Below are 20,453 nucleotides of genomic sequence, written 5' to 3' on the forward strand. Positions count from 1 at the left end.
TTTTATGGGGAAAAGTAACTCTAAGCTTTTATTTACAGTCTTGGCCCCTTCCTACCAAAGGTTGGTTATGTAAAATACCATCACAAATAGCGAATAGTGAGTAAATCCATTTATCTAAGCAAACAGCAAACAGAAATTGGAAAAGTTATAAATTAGACTATATCAGAAAATACATAAGAGACTGAGCTTTTAAAAAAATAGTAGAGAGATGAGATCTTCATTTTAATCAGGAGAGAAGCCCAATCCTACCCAAGGCAAGCTCAGTATCAGGGATATACTGAGGAGCCAGCTTTCTCTACATTTCTGCAGTTTCCAGTCTTTCCATGTTTTTTTTTTTCCTTAGAGTATCTGGAACTATGAATGTTTCTCCCCCATATAGCTCTGCACCAATTCTGCCCTTTATGTAGGCTCATAAAACTTGGTATTTCTCCTTGCCCATACAGAAGAGCATCTGCTTCCACATTCAGCACCCAATATAGAACTGCCTCCTCTTCACCCCACAACCTGCTTGGATGGGAGCCAGGATTACAGCTTTAATATGTAATATGGATTTAGCATCTTACTGTTCTTTTTGAATTTTCTTCACATGGATCATAATATCTAAAGGATAAGAAATTCAACTGTTACATGCTAAAAATTGCAAAAGATTATAGGTTAGATACTTTATGTAAACTATTATATGGGGACAGAGAAAGTGAAAAAGGGAAACTTTAAAAAGCCACATCTTAAGAAGAAAACACCATATTTTCTCTGTTAGGCAGAGTGTTTGATCATAGTTTGCCATCTGCCAAAAGCTCTGCTTGGAAACAGTAGACAGCAAAGATTAACTAACACCTGTTGGAAAAAAATATAAAACAAATATAAAAATAACCTTAAATGCTAGGTATTTTAATCAAGAACATAGTAGCAAGTATGTATTTCTTTTTTCTCCTCATAGTCAAACAATAGTAATTTCTGACAGAGGCAAACAAACCATCCATTTTTGTTACCTAAGGAAATAGGCTCCAAATTACAAGATTCCTTCATATTTCTGGGAGTCTATTTTAAGCTATGGTTGAGTTGGGAATGCTAGTCAGCTGACTGTCAGCATAACTGAAGTACAAGTTTAACCTTAACCCCAAATGGAACAATTGGAAGCAGATTATTGTCTTGCTGCTTACATGCATAAATGAAAATGAATGAACCCTAACTCAGTTTCATACTTTTCTATAGGTTTCATCTATGCATCAATGCTGTTGCTTCTTAGTTGCAGGTCAAGCTAAATTTCCATGTTCAGCATTGTAGAACTACTTTTAGTCTAGTTTTTCCACAGGAGAGTTCAGGTATTTTAAAAAATTTTGGCATAATCATACAGACACAAAGCAAAACAAAAATCCTATGCTTTTGTTTTAACTGAGAGATGGCTCTTTGTTTATTCCCAAATACAATTCCAAGGCTTCCAAGAATTCTGAGTATATCCAGGTCAAAGTTCATGTTCAGAAAGAAGTCCATTTACAAATGGACTTGTCCAATTGCTGATAAAAGTCCCAGAGTTTCAAAAATGAAGTGGATAAGAAACATAAAACTACTTTCATTCAAGAACACTGAGTTCAAAAGGTCATTTTGAGTTGAGTTTAAAAAACCACAATAAAATTAGTAAAAATATTTCAGAGTTTTAAAAGTGAACTTTCTCTCTGTGTACAATTCAGTGAGCTTTTAAGCTAGCACCAACTTTAAAATATGAGGTGCCAGGACTAAAGAATTAATCTCTTAGTGGCTAACCTATTGGTAATTATCTTTGTACTTAGCCAGGCCTATTGGACATTACTGTCCTTCTATACACACTCTACAGTCTACTTAGCCAAATTGGTCTCCTTGCTGTTTCTCATTACCCATGATTCCATCTCCCACTTTTGTGCCTTGGCACTGGCCATCCCCCATTCCTGGAATACACTCCTCTTAAATTCCAAACCTTAGCTTAGCTTCCTTCAAAGGTCCTACATGGAAAGTCTCTCTTGATTCTCCCAATTGCTAGTGCTATTTCCCTGGAAATTACTACTTACTTGTTGAATCCATAGATTTTCTTTTCTATATCTGCACCTTCCATCTTAAAATCAATGACTAAGTATTGGTTCCAAGGTAGAAGAGGAGTAAGGGCTAGGCAATGGGTAGTTAAATGATTTTGCCGAGTCACACAGTTAGGAAGTGTCTGAAGCTAGATTTGGACCCAGGACCTCCTGTTTCTAGGCCTGGCTCTCCATCCACTGAACAACCTGGCTGTCCTTTAGCCTATAGATTTTCAAAGAAAGGAGTTCTAAATTAAGTGGTTTAAACGAGTAAAGACAATAAAATATGGTTTGCAAATGGAAGCTCCACACTATATATGTGAAGAGCTATGGCTGGATAGATAGTTATTCTGAAAAGTCATATGGAAGTATTCTAAATCTAGAAAATAATTGTTTTGGATTTGTTCTAATATTTAAAAACCTAAGCGGGTTGGATAAAATGTTATTGGCTCTAGAAAGGTTTCATCTTATTCAATGTCTAGAATTCTTACTTAGTTCTAGAAAATTTCTAGGGTATTCTATGTCTTTTGTGTCATTTCTGAAATATTAGATTAAGAAACAATATGTTTTCTAGAAACTAGGCTATTCATATACAACTTAAAGACTTTTCAAATTTCATGTTCACTAGCCCCATCTTCATATAACTGAAAAATAAATAATATTTATGTAGCACTTTAAATTCTGCAATGTGTTTCACAAATATCATTTCACTTGATGCTCTCAATGAAACAATTTTGGAAGATAATTGTTATATCCAATTTTACTGATGAGGAAACTGAGGCAGAGGGTGGTTAAGTGACTTCCCCAGGGTTATCCAGCTGGTATCATGGTCTGGATTTGAACTCTGGTCTTCTTGACACCAGGTCCAGTATTTTATCCACTGCCCCACCTAGCTGTGCAAATAACATAGGTTATAACATAAAATAGTTATAGGTTGCACAAGTAGAAAGTTTAAAACCACTAAGTTAAAGGAGAAAGTGATTGCCAGGAAACAAATTATGTATTGTATATGCTTATTAAATAAGTTCTTAATCAACACAGAAGAGCAAGATTGGAAATGGAGTAGAAGAAATCGATTACATATGGATTTGGGTTAATTTTCTTTTGGCTGAGCCTATTTAATTCATAATTTCTTTATATTCAACCTTATACCAAATCTATTTAAATATATGTACTTCATACCCAACACAGATCAGGAAGCTTAGTTCCATAAGAGGGATTATGCTGCTGTGGATAGATAGCCAAGGAAGATTTGAATTCAAGTCATTCAGCTTCTGACTATGGGGCAATGCATGGATGTAAGACTAGAAATTGAAGAGAAAAGGTCCAAACCCACACCAGAGGTCCCTATACCAATGAAATCACAGGTGTGGTCTCCTTATTGTAACACAAATCCGGAATCTTCCTTACATTTCCCAAGGTAACTGTAACCTGGTAACATGAATAATAGCTATACGTTGAGAATTTGATGTTAAACATTGTTTGTACATAGAATCATAGAACATATACAAGGAACCAGAAGGGTCAAATTAAAGTTGACGTTGGGAACTCATGAGTTTGAAGTTCCTTATTTTAGTGCTAGGCACTGACATTCTCCCAAAACTACATTAATGATTCTTTAAAAAGTAGAAAAAACCCTGATGCTTGCTAGACTGTTGTCATAGAACCACAGGACCCAGAGCCTCTGGGACCCAAGAGATTAACTAGCCTAAATCGCCCCATTTTGCGCATGGAGAAACTGAAGCCTTGAGAGTTAAAGTTTGCCCAAGTACATGCAGGCAGTAAATGGCAGAACTATTTGGACTCAAATTAGGTGTTCTTTCTACACCACCACCATCCTATTGGAAAGTACAAGAGAGTAAAATCAAGAATTTCCAGTTACTGTTTCCACACCAGCCATCTTCCCGCACACAAAGGGCCTCTGGCTCCACCAATGAAATCCCCTAATAATAACTCCATAGCAGCGCTTATTACAGCGTCTGGTATACTGTAGGCACTTAATAAATGCTATTGGACTGACCACATCTATTATCTCATTTGATTCTCACAGTAATCCTGCCAGATAGGTACTAGTATTGTTTCCATCTTATAGATGGGGAAACTGGGGCTGAGTTTTTAAGAAGTGACTTTCCCAAAGTCACGTCGTATCCATTTTCCTCATGGGGAAACTGAGGCCGTGTCATTTCTTTTTACGGGACTGGCTCAGGGTCATACAGTTCGTCAGTATCTCGGCCAATATTTGAACTCTTTCAGACTCCCGGCCCAGTGCTCTGTCCCCGACGTTTCCCTCCCGCTTCTCCCTGGAGGGAGTGCGGTGCCTGTGTATGGGGGGTTTGGGGGGGAGCCTTCGTAGTGGGGGGGGGGAGTGCGCCACCTTGGGGGAGCGCCTTTGTGGGCGGGGAGCGTGGGGCCCGGCACGTGTGGCTCTCCACGGGTTTTCCGGCCCGGCAGAAGCAGCTTAGGGGAGCTCCTCGTGATGCCTCGGGCAGTTCCAGACCCGGGAGCTCCGCATTCCTTGTTCTCTCCCTTGCCCCCCAGCTGAGGATAGGCGCCCCCTGGGCCTGGTCAGGCCGGCCTGGGCGGCGGCAGCAATCCGCGGCGTCCCGGGCCCCGGAGGGGGCGGCCCCGGGGGCGGGGCCGGGGGAGGGGCAGGACGCGAGAGCCGCCGGCGGGGCAGCAGGAGGCGGAGGATCCGCTTGGGAGTGACGGCAAAGTTGGTCCGAGTTTCTCGGAGTTTCCCCGCAGAGGTTCCCCGTTGCCCGGGACGGTCGGTGGCTCGGCCTCCCGTCTCCCTCTCTTGCGCCCCGGGCCATGGAGCAGCCGCCGGCGCCCAAGAGGTGAGGAGCCGCGCGTGCGCGCCCATTGCCGGGCCGGGAGGCGCGGGCTGGGGCCGAGGCGCCAGCCTGGGGACTGGGGCCGGCGCGGGGGAGGACCGGGGGCGACTAGGCCCAGCCCGTCGAGCTTGGCTAGAGCTGTGTCAGTTCCGGGGTGTGTGTGTGTGGTGGGGGGCGGTGGTCCCGGGGGCCGCTTAGGACCTGGAGGCGGGATTTGTGTGTGACTCAGTTTACCGTCTGAAACCCGCTCTGCTTCCTCGTAAGCTGCATCTCCCCCTACCCCTTCTCCAAAGCACGGGGTGGGTGCACACACAGCCTGTGGGCTTCCAAATCCCGAGTTTGGGAAGCAGCAACTGCAGCAGCAGCAGCAGTAGCAAGAACTTATGTAGGGCCGATGGCCCTGGCTATTTGAAAAGTCTTGGTCAGCCTCACTCCCTTCACCCCCTCGGTAGTAAAGTGACGCTTAAACTGGATTGTTAGTACCCAGTTTAAGGAATTAAATATTAATAGACCCAGACCTCCTAAAACCCTTCTGTGGAAATGCTTCATTGACAGGTGTTCTCGATGAACTCTTGGCACTTCTGACTCTTGGACAGAAAGTCCAAAATTAGAATCAAGACTTAAAAAAAAATCTATCTCTAGGTTTTTTTTTTTTTTGAGTGGGGGGCACGTCAAGCCATTTTGCCTTACTACTGCCTTTTATTTATGGTCAGCACTTGGTGTATACTCTGGTATTCGTATTACAAATATAGCAATGTGTATTGTAGGTGGTTTTGAATGGGTATATAATTAAAGCAGATCCACTCATTATAAGCTTCTATTTCAAGGGAGATTGAAGAAATTTGCTACTTGGTGTTGGATAAAACTTGTTACCAGGGTCTTAATTTTGAGAACAAAAAAAGATTTCAAGATCAAAGAGTTCATTTTTGTATATACTTAGAGATTTTTGAGATAAAAAGGTGTTTTTATTCAAGAGCATGGACTAATTAAAATGGTTGGAGTTTTGGGAGCTGTTATGACTTGTATTCATTAGACATGTGAGTCTGAAGGCCTGGAAACCATCTGTTCAGGTTAAAAAAAAAGTGGTCCCCAAAAGGGATTACCTATCAATTCCCTTGAAACAGAAAGCCATTAGATAGGTTTCCTTCTAGTTTTTTGAAAAGCACAAACTTTCTAGTACTATTGCATGCAGTGGGGAACGAATTTTAGCATTAACTGGAGAAAGCTGAAGTTATATTTTTTTCTCTTTTAGAATAAAGAATAAGACAGCACTGCTGAAATAATCTGATTAGCTCATCCAGAAACAATGAATTGGAGAAAAGCTTTTCTAATTCTGTGTTCCCTTTCTTAAATAAAGGCTATTATCCCAGATAAAAGGAGAAAAGTTATCAGAGGTGCATGGTTGTTAATAAGTAGGGAGAAAGATGAAGCCCCTGTCCATTGGCTTTATTGGCTAAATTATAGAAATAGCCTTAGTAGAAAACTCTTTATACTGGGGAAAGGGATTCTGAGGCGGGTGAGAGGGTATAAAGGAGATATTTTTTTATGATGGTTTGTACTTTTCACAGTGGTCTTTATATTTGAATGCAGTCTTTTTTCACTTTGAGACAAATTGGTCTGGAAGGACTTCTTTAGGAAAAAAATGATAATAAATATTGCATGTTTTCCCCATCATTGTATACTTCTTTAAAGCTCACATTAATTATTTCATTTGGTTGTCATTTAAGTCTTTTAAGGAAAGGAAGATAAATGGTATAATTTCCATTTGACATATTAAGAAACTGAGGATCAGAGAGACTGTAATTTGCTAGGCCTATGTAGCTAATTAGTGGTAGAGGTGAGATTAGAACCTATGTCTTCAGACTTAATTTAAAATTTCTTTTAGTTTTGACAACACTGTCTGGATATAGTGCAGGAAATTCCTGCACTATAACCCATAGTTATATACAAAAACCCATAGTGCATCTATGGGTTGGGCAGAATGACCTCTTAGGTCCCTTTCCAATTCTTATATTTCATGATGGCAGGTGTATAGGGGCAGACTGTAACTAATAAAGAAACAAATGTACATTCTCTCACATAAATTGGAACAGAAAGAAACAAATGTTTAGAATGAAAGGCAAGTGAAGATGAAAGAAGTCAGAGAAATGATTAGAGCAAGAATATAGTTGATTTAAAGTTGATTTTAGAAGAACAAAATAACTATGAATATTTTGAAGGTAAGTTCTAAGGCAACCAAACGTGGGGCTGCTAGGAGACTCAGTGGATTGAGAGCCAGGCCTAGAGACAGGAGGTCCTAGGTTCAAATGTGACCTCAGAACTAGCTGTGTGACTCTGGGCAAGTCACTTAACTCCTATTGCCTAGCCCTTCCTGATCTTCTGCCTTAGAACAAATACTTAGTATTGATTCTAAGATGGAAAGTAAGGGTTTAAAAAAGTAATTAAAAAAAATTGACTCTAAGTATCAGTGAATGTGAAGGAATGAAAATATTGTGAAAAAAGTATTGGTCTAAAGATTAAGTGAAAGACAGAGCTCATTCCCTCTGAATCAAAAATCTTCATCACCTGGCATTCAACATTTTGGGGATAAACTCTGAATTTAACTAATCTGTCTAAAAAGGCCTATACAGTGATCCCTCACCTCTTGAGGGAGTTATGTTCCAGAGACCCCGCCATAGGTGAAAATCCATGAAGTAGTGGCATTATATTTATTTTATTATTTGTGTGTATTTTAAAACTTTATAAAACCTTCTCACTTTCCTATACATTTTTCCACACTCTTATTAATCCACAGTCACTGAGTCAATTAGCTCTAAGGATACAGAACACAGAGTTGTAGTTGGTTGCCTTTCATTCTACCAGCCATGTAACTCTATGATATAGAATTAGATATATATTTTCAAAAAACCTGTCATACAGTGAAGCTGTTATAAGTGAACAATGATATAGCGAGGGATGACTGTATTTCTGAAACTTTTTCAGCTTGGTAAGAACTTTCTAAAGTTTACTTTGCACTGATGTAACCTTAGAGAACCCAGTGTCACTTTCATTCCAGAATATGAAGTACCTGAATAAGACTTTAGTTTCTCCCAATGTTGTTTTTGAATGATGGTGATTTTGGGGAGTAAATTAAAGAGGATGCTGAAGAGATAGTATGGTGGACAGAGATGGAGTCTTCATGTTGAATGTGACAAGGCATATATGGGATTTCAGGTTAGGATGAATAAAATTATATAGAAAGAGGTCAAGATGTAGAGCTGGAAGGGAACTTTAAAAGTCATCTAGTCTGATATCTTCATTTTACTGAGATTGAGTGACAGTAAAGAAATCAGAATCTGTTGTTTTTTGTGGACTCTAATAGACAACAGAAGTGACCATTATCAGCTGTCTCGTGTTATCACTAACTTAAAGTACCTGGGATTGCCATCTTCTGAGACTGGACAGTACATGTTTGACAAGCACACCCCAAGACAGTAATGGCAAACTTATGGCATGGGTGCCAAAGATAGAATGCAGAGCACTCTCTGAGGGCATGGGGCCACCCTCCTCAACCCCACCCCCACCCCACCCCCAGAGTTTGTCAATAGAAAGGCAGAGAGACTCTGGGTGGAGCTACTCCCTTCCCCCTCTCCACCATGTCTGATGACATTTTTTCACATCACCTGCCCCTCTGCCCAGCAGCCCAATGGGGGTGCTTTCTCCCTCCCCTATGTGTGATAAGGGGTTGGGGCTGGGCATACACAGCTTATGGTCTGGGGAGTAGGGCCTGGCACTTCATCTTTAAAAGGTTCTCCATCACTGCCCTAAGACAAAGCTGCAGAATCTCACATTGAGACCTTAAGGCACTGGATCCTTAGGCAAAGATCATGTACAATGTCCATAAAACTCTTCCTCAATACTAAGAATAAATTATTTGGCATTTAAAAAAAAGGAAACTGAGGCCCATAAATGAAAGCTAAACATAGATAGTATTTGAAATCTTGGGAAAACTATTAAAAAGTTGTAAAGTAAGCAAGTTCATAGAATTAGGAACAGAAAGTCCAAAACTGTTGGCAAAGGAGAGTGATGATGATGGATTTTACTAGGTAGGTTTTGAAATTTTTTGTTTTTCAATGTTTATGATATCTTTGATACATTTGACATTGTTGTTCACTTCATTGAAATTCTTGTCTCTCTTGGATTTATTTTAGTTTCTGTGGTTTCTGGTTCTTCTACCTTAATACTGCTTTTCCAGATCCTTTGAATTCTCTTCTTACAGATTCCCAATAGTGCTCTAATTTGACCCAGGCTCTCTATTTTTTGGGACATTCCTTTTGCACTCATCTCATCATACACAGTAAATGATTTATTAATGATTTCCAAATCTATGTCTAATTTCATTCTCTTCTTTTGGTATTTCCTGGACCTGTGTATTTTGATTTTTTAAAATTCTCTTATGACCAAATCATCACCAAGTCTTGTCATTTCTTCTTAAAAATCTACCGAGCACAAAATGTGTAAGAGGGGAAATTATGAGACTAGCCATAACTTAATAATTTTATTAATAAAAATAGTAGGGGAAAAAGATGAAAAAATAAGAGAGATATATAGTTTACTTCCCTTTTTGCTCTATTTAGCTTGCTATTCTGTGGCTGCCAATAGGGCACCTAGCCACATGGACAGGGAAGCCCTGCCAACAACCAAATCAGAAGAGAAGAGAGGGAAATCTACTCTTGCCTCAGTTTATCTAACTTTTTCTCTGCCCACTAACTCTCACCCGTCATGTCTCAGGAGCCAATTGTGGCTTTCTATTTTTTCTGGGCTACCCAGGGTGGGCAGTCCAGGAGGCAGTGCAGGGAACATTGCTCTTCCCCCTGTCTTATGATTACTTGTCTCTATTGTGGCCTTTTTCTGTAACTGGAGATTAGGTCACCTGTGACCCAGAAAAAGGGGGGAGGGTAAATTTCCTTCGCACAGGTGGCAGTATTTTTTTTCCTTCAAGGAATTGAAATTTATTTTTTCCTTTCCATCTTGGCCATCCTAATCCAGTCCTAATGATCTGTAACTAGATTACTGCAGTAGCTTTCCTTACACGTATACCAAACTTAGAGTTAGAAAACAGGTTGCATCCCAGGTTATAGCTCTTGTCAGTAATGTGAAGTTGGGCAATTCTTTTCCATTCTCTTGATCACAATTTTCTTATCTTTAAGATAGAATGAGTCAGATTAGATGATCATTAAAGGCCTTTCTAGTTCTAACATTCTATAATGCTATTCATTTACATTTTTTTTTTAAATTTAGAATATTTTTCCATGGTTATATGATGCATGGACCCTCCCCCCCCATGAGTTCTCCCCCTCCCAAAGCTGACAAGCAGTTCCACTGAGTTATATATATATATCATTGTTCAAAACCTATTTCCATGTTATTCATATTTGTAGTAGAGTGATCTTTTAACGTCAAAACCCTAATCACATCCCTATTGCACTATATGGTTGAGCATATATTTTCCTAATGCATTTCTGGTTCCACAGTTCTTTCTCTGGATGTGGATAGTGTTTTCTCCTAAATTCCTCTGGATTGTCCTGGGTCATTGAATTGTTGCCAGTAGAAAAGCCCATTACATTTGATATTGCCATACTATCTCTGTGAATAATGTTTTCCTGGTTCTGCTTCTTTTGCTCTGCATCAATTCCTGGAGGTCTTTCCAGTTCACATGGAATTCCTTCATTTCTTTATTCCCTTCAGCACAATAGCATTCCATCACTAACATAAACCATAATTTATTCAACCATTCCCCAATTGATGAACACTCCCTTATTTTCCAATTTTTTGCTACCACAAAAAGTGTGGCTATGAATATTTTTGTACAAGTCTTTTTCCTTATCTCTTTGGGTTACAAACCCTACAGTGCTATGGCTGGATCAAAGGGCAAGCACTCTTTTAAAGCCATTTGTGATACTATTCACTTCTAATACAATTCAATTAAATAAACATTAATCAAATGCCTACTACTTGTTATGCACTGGGGATACAAAGACAAAAGTCAAACTATTTTGCCTTTAAGGAGCTTGCATTTTATTGGAGGTGTGAAGATTGGATTTAGCTATCTGCTGATTGTAACAATGAAGATATTTAGCTCTTCCTTTATTGTGAAGATTAAATTGTAATCCCCTGATTGTAACAATGAAGGTACTTAGCTCTTCTTTTACTGAGAAGATTGAATTGTAATCCACAATCTATTTTTAGATTTTAATCTACAAAAAAGGTGGTAACTCAGTATTTTAAGTAGATCTACCCATTTTAACTCCAAAAAAGTGTTAAGTAACTACAAAAGATGAACTAACCAAAAAAGGTGTTAAGTAACCCAAAGGGTATAATCTAACCAAAGAAGGTGTGAACTAAAGAGGGAGTAGTCCTGGAGAGGAGGGTCTGCTGGGTTTGTGAAATTTAGGGGAGGTGACACAAGAGAAAAAGATCTTTCAAAGAGGACCAGAGGCCAGAAGAAGAGATATTCAATTCAAAATTTGAGTTGGATGGAGGATTTTCTGACTCAGGAGTTGAACTAGAGGAACTTGGACCCCTGGAGGAACTTGTGCAGGAGACCTCAGACTGCTTTTCCATTTTAGATGATCACCGTTGGTGAGTGAAAGGCTGACTTAGTGACCCTGCCTTTTCTCTGAGGTGTAAACATCCAAGAAAGGCCCATTGTCTTGAGACTCTTCTACTTGGCTCAAAGGAAGCCAAAGTTTCTTCCCTCTCTTATTCCTTAATATCTACACAGATGGATGATCCTCGACAACATGCCTTGCTTTCTGGAGCTGATAAGAAAACAGTTAAAAGTCCTCAAAGACCAAGTAAAACAAAAGAAGTCAAACATCCATTTGCTCTTTATGGCTGGGAGGAAAAACAGACAGATACTGGGAGCCAGAAAACACATAATGTATGTGCTTCTGCTTCAGAACAACAGATTCATGAGTCAATATTATGAGCCAAGAATAGAAGACAAGTCGAAAAAAGAAAACTGGTCAGTCAGAGACAAAGAGCCTATTCTATAGATGTGCAGAAACCCAGAAGGAGCAAGTCTTCCACTTCAGATAGTCCATGGATGATAGAGTACATGTAGATGAGATTCCATCTCTGTTTATGGACAGACTTATTGATGTGGGGAACATATATACATATATATATACATATATATGTAGACTTTGATCTATCCAGAGAAAAAGACATTAAACAAATACGTAGACAGTTTGTTAAGAATTGTTGTTCAGTGGTAAAAGACTACTTTAAAACTAGCGGCCCGAACTGGGACTCTATGGACCTTGAAGAATTGCGAAGAGTAACAGTCTACGTTTTAAAGGGCCATACAAAAAGATGTGAAGAAAACAGTAAATCAGTGGAAGACTTACAGAAAGAAATTGAAATGTTGAAAGAAAACTGAAAAATCATGAAGAGACCATAACCCCTTTACAGGAATCCACAGATAAATCAATAACATGCCTTTACTGTGGAAAAAGAGGCCATGTAATGAGTCTGTAAGAACTGGCTATGGGAAAAAAGAAATAATAACAACTTTAGAAATAATAACTATAGAAATGACTATGATAATGATCATAGAAATCACAACATTAGAAGTGATAGAAATAATTATAATGACTATAGGATTCAAAATTTTAGAAATCAAAATTATAGAAATAGAAATTGGGAAAATGAAAGTTCAAACTGAGACAAAAGAACATACACAACAAACAACCAAACAATATATAAAAAATGGAGCTTGCCCACGCTATACCCAGGGTGAAAATCCCCATCAGCATGGAGAATCCTAAAAAACTGCCCAAGCATGATGGTGTGATGGGGGGAAAGGGCCTTGGAATCAAAGAATGAAAACCTTTGATTTTCCAGACCCTGATATTTTAATGCCAATTATCCCTGCACCCCCCCCCCCACATAGTAAGGAACCTTATGTTACCTTAAAAGTGGGGAATTCATACTACAATTGTCTTGTGGACACTGGAGCTTATAGGTTGGTCTTGGTAAGCAAACCAGATGCAAAATGTGACTCTATTGGCTCTATAAATGCAGTAGGTGTATCAGAAACACCTCAAAAAGTCCCAAAACTTTCTCCTCACATGGTATGCGGGGGACCCCTAACCATTGAACACTCTTTTCTTTTAATGCCTGGATACCCCACAAACTTGCTGGGGAGGGATTTACTATGCAAATTACAGGCCACAATAATTTGTGCTCCAGACAGCTCTTTATTATTGGAAGTACCTGAGGAATATTTAAATTTACTCACTCTACTTCTCTCAGAGAGCCAGGAGGTAAAAGAGCCTCCCACCTTTACAGTACCTGCAGATATGTTGGAGTCTGTTTGGGCCACGTCTTCTTCTGATGTAGGCTTACTTAAATCTGCTATCCCTGTCCAAATTAAAACTAAATTTAGTCCACTTCCTTCCATTCCTCAGTACCCCCTCTCAAAAGAGGCAATTGAGGGTATTATTGCAGTAATAACTCATTAATTGACCAGGGAATCACAATTCCCTGTAAATCTGAATACAATATACCCATCCTGTCTGTTAAAAAACCAAAATTGGGGCTCAATAGCAAGCACCTCTATAGATTTGTACAAGACCTGAGAGCAGTGAACAATCATGTTATAAAGAGACTCCCTGTAGTTTCTAATGTAAATACTATTATTTCTTCCATTCCTAGCACAGCTACATACTTTACAGTAGTAGACTTGTGCTCTGCTTTCTTTTCCATACCTGTACATAAAAATTCCAGGCATATTTTTGCCTTCACATGGAAGGGCTCTCAGGGAACTTGGACTCATCTGCCTCAAGGTTACATGGTAAGTCCAGGACTTTTTGCATTAATTTTAAGTCAAGGTACTGACAGCAAATTAATAAACTATGTAGATCATCTACTCTTGGCTTCAACAAATGCTGAAGCATGCCAAGAGGATAGTAAGCACCTCCTCTTAGAACTACATAAAATAGGACACAAGATTTCAAAGGAAAAGATTCAGTGGTGTATCCCAAAAGCAGAATACTTGGGATTTATTCTAACTGCTGGTGCCCACGCAATTTCTCCTAAGCGCATAGAAAACATCCAAAAATTAAGTGCTCTTACCATTAAAAAACAATTAAGGGAGATTCTTCAAGCAATAGGATTTTGTCAGCAGTGGATCCCTTTTTATGGGGAAATCACTAAGCCCTTTGTATCACTTACAAAAAACTCAGTTCCGTGAACCACTTAAATTAGAAAAGAAACACCTAACAGCTCTTTCAAATTTAAAACAGGCAATCTTGTCTGCCCCTGTTTTAGGCATCCCAAATTATGATAAACCATTTACCCTATATATATATGAACAAAAAGGGGTAGCTTCAGGTTGAGCTTAACTCAACTTTTGGGACCTGCTCAACACTCAGCCTATTATTCAGCCAAGCTAGATCCAGTAGCTGCCAGAGCATGACCATGCCTTAGAGGAGTAGCTGCCATGGCTTTAATAGTAACTAAATCAGGCAATCTGGTATTGGGATGTCCTCTGACCATAATGCACCCACATGAAGTTGAGGCAATGTTATTAAGACATAAGACACAAGCATTTACTGACCAAAGGATTACTAGGTATGAAATAACACTACTAAACAATGAACATATCACACTAAAATGCACTTAATCCTGCAACCTTACTTCCTGATTTGCCAACTTCTGGAGAACCTTTACACGATTGTCCATCTTTAGTGTTTATTATTGATAAACCTTGTAATGATTTATTGGACACCTCATTGGATAATTCGGATTTAATATTATATACAGATGGTTCTTCATTTATGAGAGATGGCAAGCACTATACAGGAGCTGCAGTAGTTAATGAATTTGAAACTCTGTGGTCAGCTTCCTTACTCTCAAATGTAAGCTCACAAGGTGCAGAAATCACTGCATTGAAACATGCCTGTATCATTGTAAAGGATAAAAGAGCCACAATCTATATAGACTCCCACTATGCCTATGGCATATGTTATGCTGTTGGGATACTATTGCTCCAGAAAGGATTTTTAACCTCAGCTGGAAAATCTATAGCTAATGCAGAAATTATTAATTAAGCTCTTTTTGCTCTTCAGCTGCCCGAAGCCATAGCTGTAGTTCATTGCTCTGCACATACTGGTGGCAATGACCCTGTCTATAGGGGAAATGGCCAAGCAGATTCCATTGCAAAACTAGCGGCTATAGAAGTGCCTGAATTAATTTTTACATTAACAATCACTGATGACTTAAATTTATCACTTTTCTATAATGAAAAGGAAGTGGAAAAATGGAAACAAAAATTTAAAGCAAAATAGATTAATGGAGTCATCTGACGGAAAACCCTTGCTCCCTAGAAGTTTTTATCAACAAATTTTCCAATCTATTTGTATAAATAGTCATTTCGGTACCCAGGGCAATTGTGGACTTTGTTAAAAGTATGGATAGCCCCTGGTATAACTACTATAGCCTCTAAAGTATATATAGCCTGCCCTACCTGCCAGGCCTTTAATCAACATGCCTTTCATGGCAAAGCCTTTGGTGGACATCCTCTTGCTTACACACCATTTGAACATTTTAAAATTGATTTTATCTCTATGCTGAAAGCTGGAACAGTATAAATTTTGTCTAGTCATAGTTGATCAGCTGACCAGGTGGACTGAATCATTCCCTACTGCTTGGGCCACATATTCTTTTGTTGCCAGTACTTTTAAAAGAAATTATTCCCCATTTTGACCTATTAACATGTATTGACTTGGATAGAGGAACTCATTTTACCGATTCAGTCTTATCACAAAATTATTCATGTTTGAGGATAACTCCTAAATTTTATACACCATATTATCCCCAGAGCTCCAGCCAAGTTGAACGAATGAATAAAGAACTTAAAACTATGATTTAAAAATTTTGCATGGAGGCTCATTTAAAATCTTCAGCCTGAAATTCTACCTCTGGCCCTATTTTATCTCAGAAGCAAACCCAGAAGCGATTTACACATTTCACTATTTGAGATGCTATTTGGACATCCACCTATTCAGGCATAACCATTTACCTCTGCCTATACCTCACTGTTAGGAGGGGATACAACCATTGCTACATATATCAGAAAATTACAAACTGAATTGTGAGAACTCTATGACTCTGGTGCTGTTGTTCAAGCAGGCCCCATAGACTTCTCACTTCATGATTTAAATCCTGGTGATAGTGTGTATATAAAGAATTTCAAATGTACTGGATTGACTGAACCTGCTTATGATGGACCACTTCAAGTCTTATTAACTACACCAACCTCTATTAAAATTGGGGAAAGGGACACATGGATTCATTGTAGCCATGTAAAATGAATACTTCTGTTGATAATAAATAATTGACTATATTGATTATATTTAACTATTGATTATGATAAGACTTCTCTATTGATGGATCTGTACTGTTTTGTTGCACTTTATTTGTGCCATACAGTATTTGCTTTTTTCTCTCATTTTTTGCATTTGAAGCACATGTAATTGTATTGAAAAGATTTTCTTTTAAGTATTTTTGATTTTTTGCAATAAGCTAAGATATCCATTCACTTAGCAGAAAAATACATAACCAAAAGCTTTAGAATCTGGAAACCTGTCACTTATTGATAAATGTTATGGGACTATGATTTATGATTGTGTCTGATTCTAGGGATCAAAAAAGGAGCACAGACTTATCTACATAATGCCATAGAAGTGCAGATTTAACCTGAAAAGTGCCAAAAGAGCACACAGCTCAAAAAGAAACCAATCCATGTGGGATTGATGAACTTCTACGCCTATATGAAAGGACTTGAACTTGAAGTTGAGGTGCTTGAGATATGTTAAGATGCAGGACTCCTTGAACTACACTCTTTGTAAAATACTTTCTATGAAAGTACCTAACAATTGGCTAGTCTGGCTCCCCTATCCCTGAGAAATGATGAAATATCAGACCAGGAAATGACACTTCCCTTTTTACACAAAAATCTAGTCCATAGAGTGTCAGAATGCCAAAGGGTCTGTGGCACAAAAAACATTAGAATCCTTGGACTAGATAATTTTTAAGGTCCTTTTAGTTTAATCTGTACTCCTAAACTAGTATTTTTTGAGATGATCACTATGACTCAAAAAAACGTTAGAATCCTTGGATTAGATAATCTTAAATGCCTTTTTAGTTCTAATCTGTGCTCCTAAACTAATATTCTTTGAGATGATCTTTATGTTATGAAATTTCAGCATTTGTGTTCTTTGGAAGTCATCATCTGAAAAGAAATGAATTGACAAGATAACAGCCAGGAAGTTAGGGAGTAGAATTGGGGATATTTTGATGTCCACAAATAATTTATATTGTTAATTTGACACCTAAAATAATTTATAATAGTAAATATTGTTAGAAAGTATTTTGCTCTGTCTCCCTTTTCATTTGTCAGGGAAGGCATACTTGCTTTCATTTGCAAAATTCTATTTGGGAAGCTTGGGTTCTGTGCTGTAGTAGTGCTTGTTGTTTATTTTGTACTTCATCTTGGGGAAGGGAGTAGGTGAGAAAGGAGAATAGACATCATTCTCTGCCTATTTTCTTACTGTAAAGGGGAGTGAAGAGTAATTACTGATTTACAGTGCTGTGTGTTTTAAAATATACTTTATTTGTGCCTTCCAAGTAAATTTTACAAATTTGTCTTTTGGGCCTCTGGTATGAAGGTTCTCAGGTAATAATCTTTAAATAGTCTTCCAGTCTTGAGGGAGGTCAAGTGACATTGGGTTATAGTTTCCAAATGTAAGATGAATTTGCCTAGTGGAGAAGGCTCATAGGTATGCAGAAGCTAAAATGATTTGGGGGCTTATTTTCCATCTTATTCAGCAGCAGGTTGGTAGGGGGTGGTAGGCAAAGGAAGATGAAGGCAAGATGAACCAGTTTACACATCTGCAGGAAATGGTTTCAGAAGTTGTCGGTGGAGTTATGTAGACAGATGCTTTATTATTTTCAATCTTTATAAATGGAGAAATCAACAAAGTCCTTGAGTTTGTGTGACTTCATAGAGAACACAATACAAAGAAGGGTAACTACTTCAAAGTTCTGAACTTCTTATAGTAACTTTATTTTTCCTTTTAATAAACTTTCCCTGTTTCCTATCTCATGCTCCTCTCTCACAGTCTATTTCCAGGTTTGGGCCAGAATTTGAGCATGGATAAGTATGAATTAGGTAATAGAAATCAGTTAAGCATTCAGTGGAATGGCTTTTGTTTCCATTCTCTTAGGAAACTATTCTGGGTGTCCTTTGACCTACAAGTGTATTGCCATTCTCTTCCTTCACTTTAAATTTCTTAACTGGTCTAGTTTCTGCTTTCCATAAACCAGAAAGATATAAGAAAGGAAAGAATCTGGGATAGATAACACTACTAGAGACAAGTTTTTGAGTTATCAGATTTCAGGGTTTTTTTTCTCCTAAGTTTTTACTTCCAGCCTGACCTGTCTTACATACTTAAAAACAACTGATTTAAGAGATCAATTTCTCAACACTAAAATAATTCTATTTTCTAAAATAAAGAAACAAAAAGTTTCTTTATAGTACTTATTCCAGATGACCATAGAGTGATGAGTTAAATTTATTTTAGAATGCACTCAGATGTATTTTGGATGAAATATTGTAATAGTTTTCTTAAAAAGTTCTTTTTTCAAAAAGTGAGTGCTATAAATATCTGGGCTTTAGTATAGATTGCAGTATCTATTTTCTTTGTAAATTTTTAATAGTTAAAAAAAAGGAAACATAATCATTTCATATTTTATTTGGTCCAAAGGAGAAGAAATTGGGAAAAAATAATGAAAGATTTTAAGTATGAGGAAAGATGAGGAAAATCCCAGTTTCCTTTCTGTGAAGGCATTTTGCCAGGAACTTACAATCTTAGTGAATTTCTGGGCAAAAGGCCCACCCTTAAAAAAAAAAAAGGGTTATGACAGAATGGAAAAGTCAAAACTTTCATTATTTCTGAAAGAGCCCTTATCTGCAGCACAAGTGTTTGTTTTCTTAGATGGGTTCTCTACATATTACTGTACTAATAATTAAATGGATCCATCAGATTTTGAAGTTAACTCATAATAGTAAATGAAGGATAAGGTCGTCAAGTTATTTCTCTTTTACCACTTAAGCTTTGACAGGGGCTAAAAATAGCAGAAGGACAAAGAAAGTAATACAAGATGTGGTTCAAGGAGACAATTTGCTAAAAGGATTGGATAAAGAGTGGGTTTAAAGACATTTATCCATTTTCTTTTATCTTGCACTATTCAGAATAAAAATTTCCTTTTCTTTTTCCAAGTTTTTAATCACTAGGGTGAATGAGTTAGGTAATTAATTTTGTTCTTTTATTTATTAATTTATTCACCAATAATCTGTTGTATAGGGGGCAGAAAGGACCAATTTGTTGTCATACTTATACTGGCTTGAATTTCCATTTACAAACCCAGGAATTTCATAGAATCATAAGATTAAGAGAAGGAAAGGAATTCATTTGACCAAAAACAACTAGAATAGCAACAATTGAGGCCTAAATAAAGGGTGGCAAATTTTTTCAAGATTACCCAGAGCCAGGTTTGGAATGCAGGGCCTCTTAATTTCAAATTCAGAATTTCCCTTGCCTTTGTTTTTGCAAAGTCTAGAACCTTTTCTTTTGTAAGTATGATGGATACCAAGTATCAGACAGGAAGTTAGTCTTATGAGTTAGGTGGACAGTATTTGATTTTAGACTCTTAGTAAGGCAGGTATGAAACAAATGAGCATTCTTTCCTCTTTCATTCGGAAAGCATAATATATGCTTTAAGAGCCTATTCTTTTCCAGATATTGGGCTAGGAACTGGAGATAAGATGACAAAATGAAACAATCCCTTCTCTGAAGTAGCTTATGTCCTATTCTGGAAAAGGTGGGTAGACAATAGTCATGTAGAAAATTAAATATGAATATATGCAAAGTCAATACAAAGTAAAGGGGGGGACTGGAGGCACTAATGTGAGGGGAGTGGAATACTAAGCTTTCTGAAGGAGGTGGGAGGTGGTATTTGAGCTGAGTTTTGAAGGAAGCTAGGGATAGTAAAAGATGTAGTTGAGGGAATACATTTCAGGCAGAGAAGCTGGAGTTTAAAATGTATTCTGTAAGGAATAGAAAGAAGATTGTTGGCAAATTAAATAATATGAGAGAATTATAGTATGGAAAAGTTAATTGGAGTCAAATTTTGAAGAGCTTTGCCAAACAAGGGAGTTGTTAACTTAGAGACAAAAAAAGATCCTTGGAGCCTAAGGTCACTGGAGCTTTTTGAGCTGGAGAATGGCATGGTCAGACCTATGCTTTAGGAATAGTAATTTGGCAACTATGGGGAGGATGCATTGGAGATGGGGAGACTGACTGTAGGGAGATTCGTATTGGGAAAGAAGAAAACAAGCATTTATTAAGTGCTTCCTATTCTACTGTGTGCCAAGCAGCTTTACAAACTTTATCTTGTTGGATTTTGTTTGGAGACAGGTACTATTATGATCTCCATATTACAGTTGCGAAAACTTAGGCCGACA

General features: G+C 38.0%; 1 protein-coding gene and 1 long non-coding RNA gene across 8 annotated transcripts in view; one reads left to right on the forward strand and one right to left on the reverse strand.

The window, feature by feature from the left end:
* STK3 (serine/threonine kinase 3) overlaps positions 1 to 20,453 on the forward strand; it is a 540,259-nt gene that overhangs the window by 44,062 nt on the left and 475,744 nt on the right. Inside the window, exon 1 of one of the 7 annotated variants that reach the window (XM_056823281.1) lies at positions 4,708 to 4,882. The exons of 5 other annotated variants lie outside the window; for them this stretch is intronic. In XM_056823281.1, coding sequence (XP_056679259.1) covers positions 4,857 to 4,882 — 26 coding nt within the window. In that variant the 5' untranslated portion in view covers positions 4,708 to 4,856. Of the gene's footprint in view, positions 1 to 4,707; positions 4,883 to 20,453 lie in introns of those variants that run through there. One more of the 7 variants, XM_056823280.1, reaches the window with a different exon arrangement.
* LOC103105752 (uncharacterized) lies at positions 95 to 3,915 on the reverse strand. Its single transcript, XR_465261.3, has 2 exons — positions 3,228 to 3,915; positions 95 to 600 (listed from the first exon to the last, which is right to left on the reverse strand). It is a non-coding gene; the product is annotated as an uncharacterized LOC103105752 (long non-coding RNA).

The sequence above is a fragment of the Monodelphis domestica genome, chromosome 3 (genome assembly GCF_027887165.1).
Source record: "Monodelphis domestica isolate mMonDom1 chromosome 3, mMonDom1.pri, whole genome shotgun sequence".
NCBI lineage: Eukaryota > Metazoa > Chordata > Mammalia > Didelphimorphia > Didelphidae > Monodelphis > Monodelphis domestica.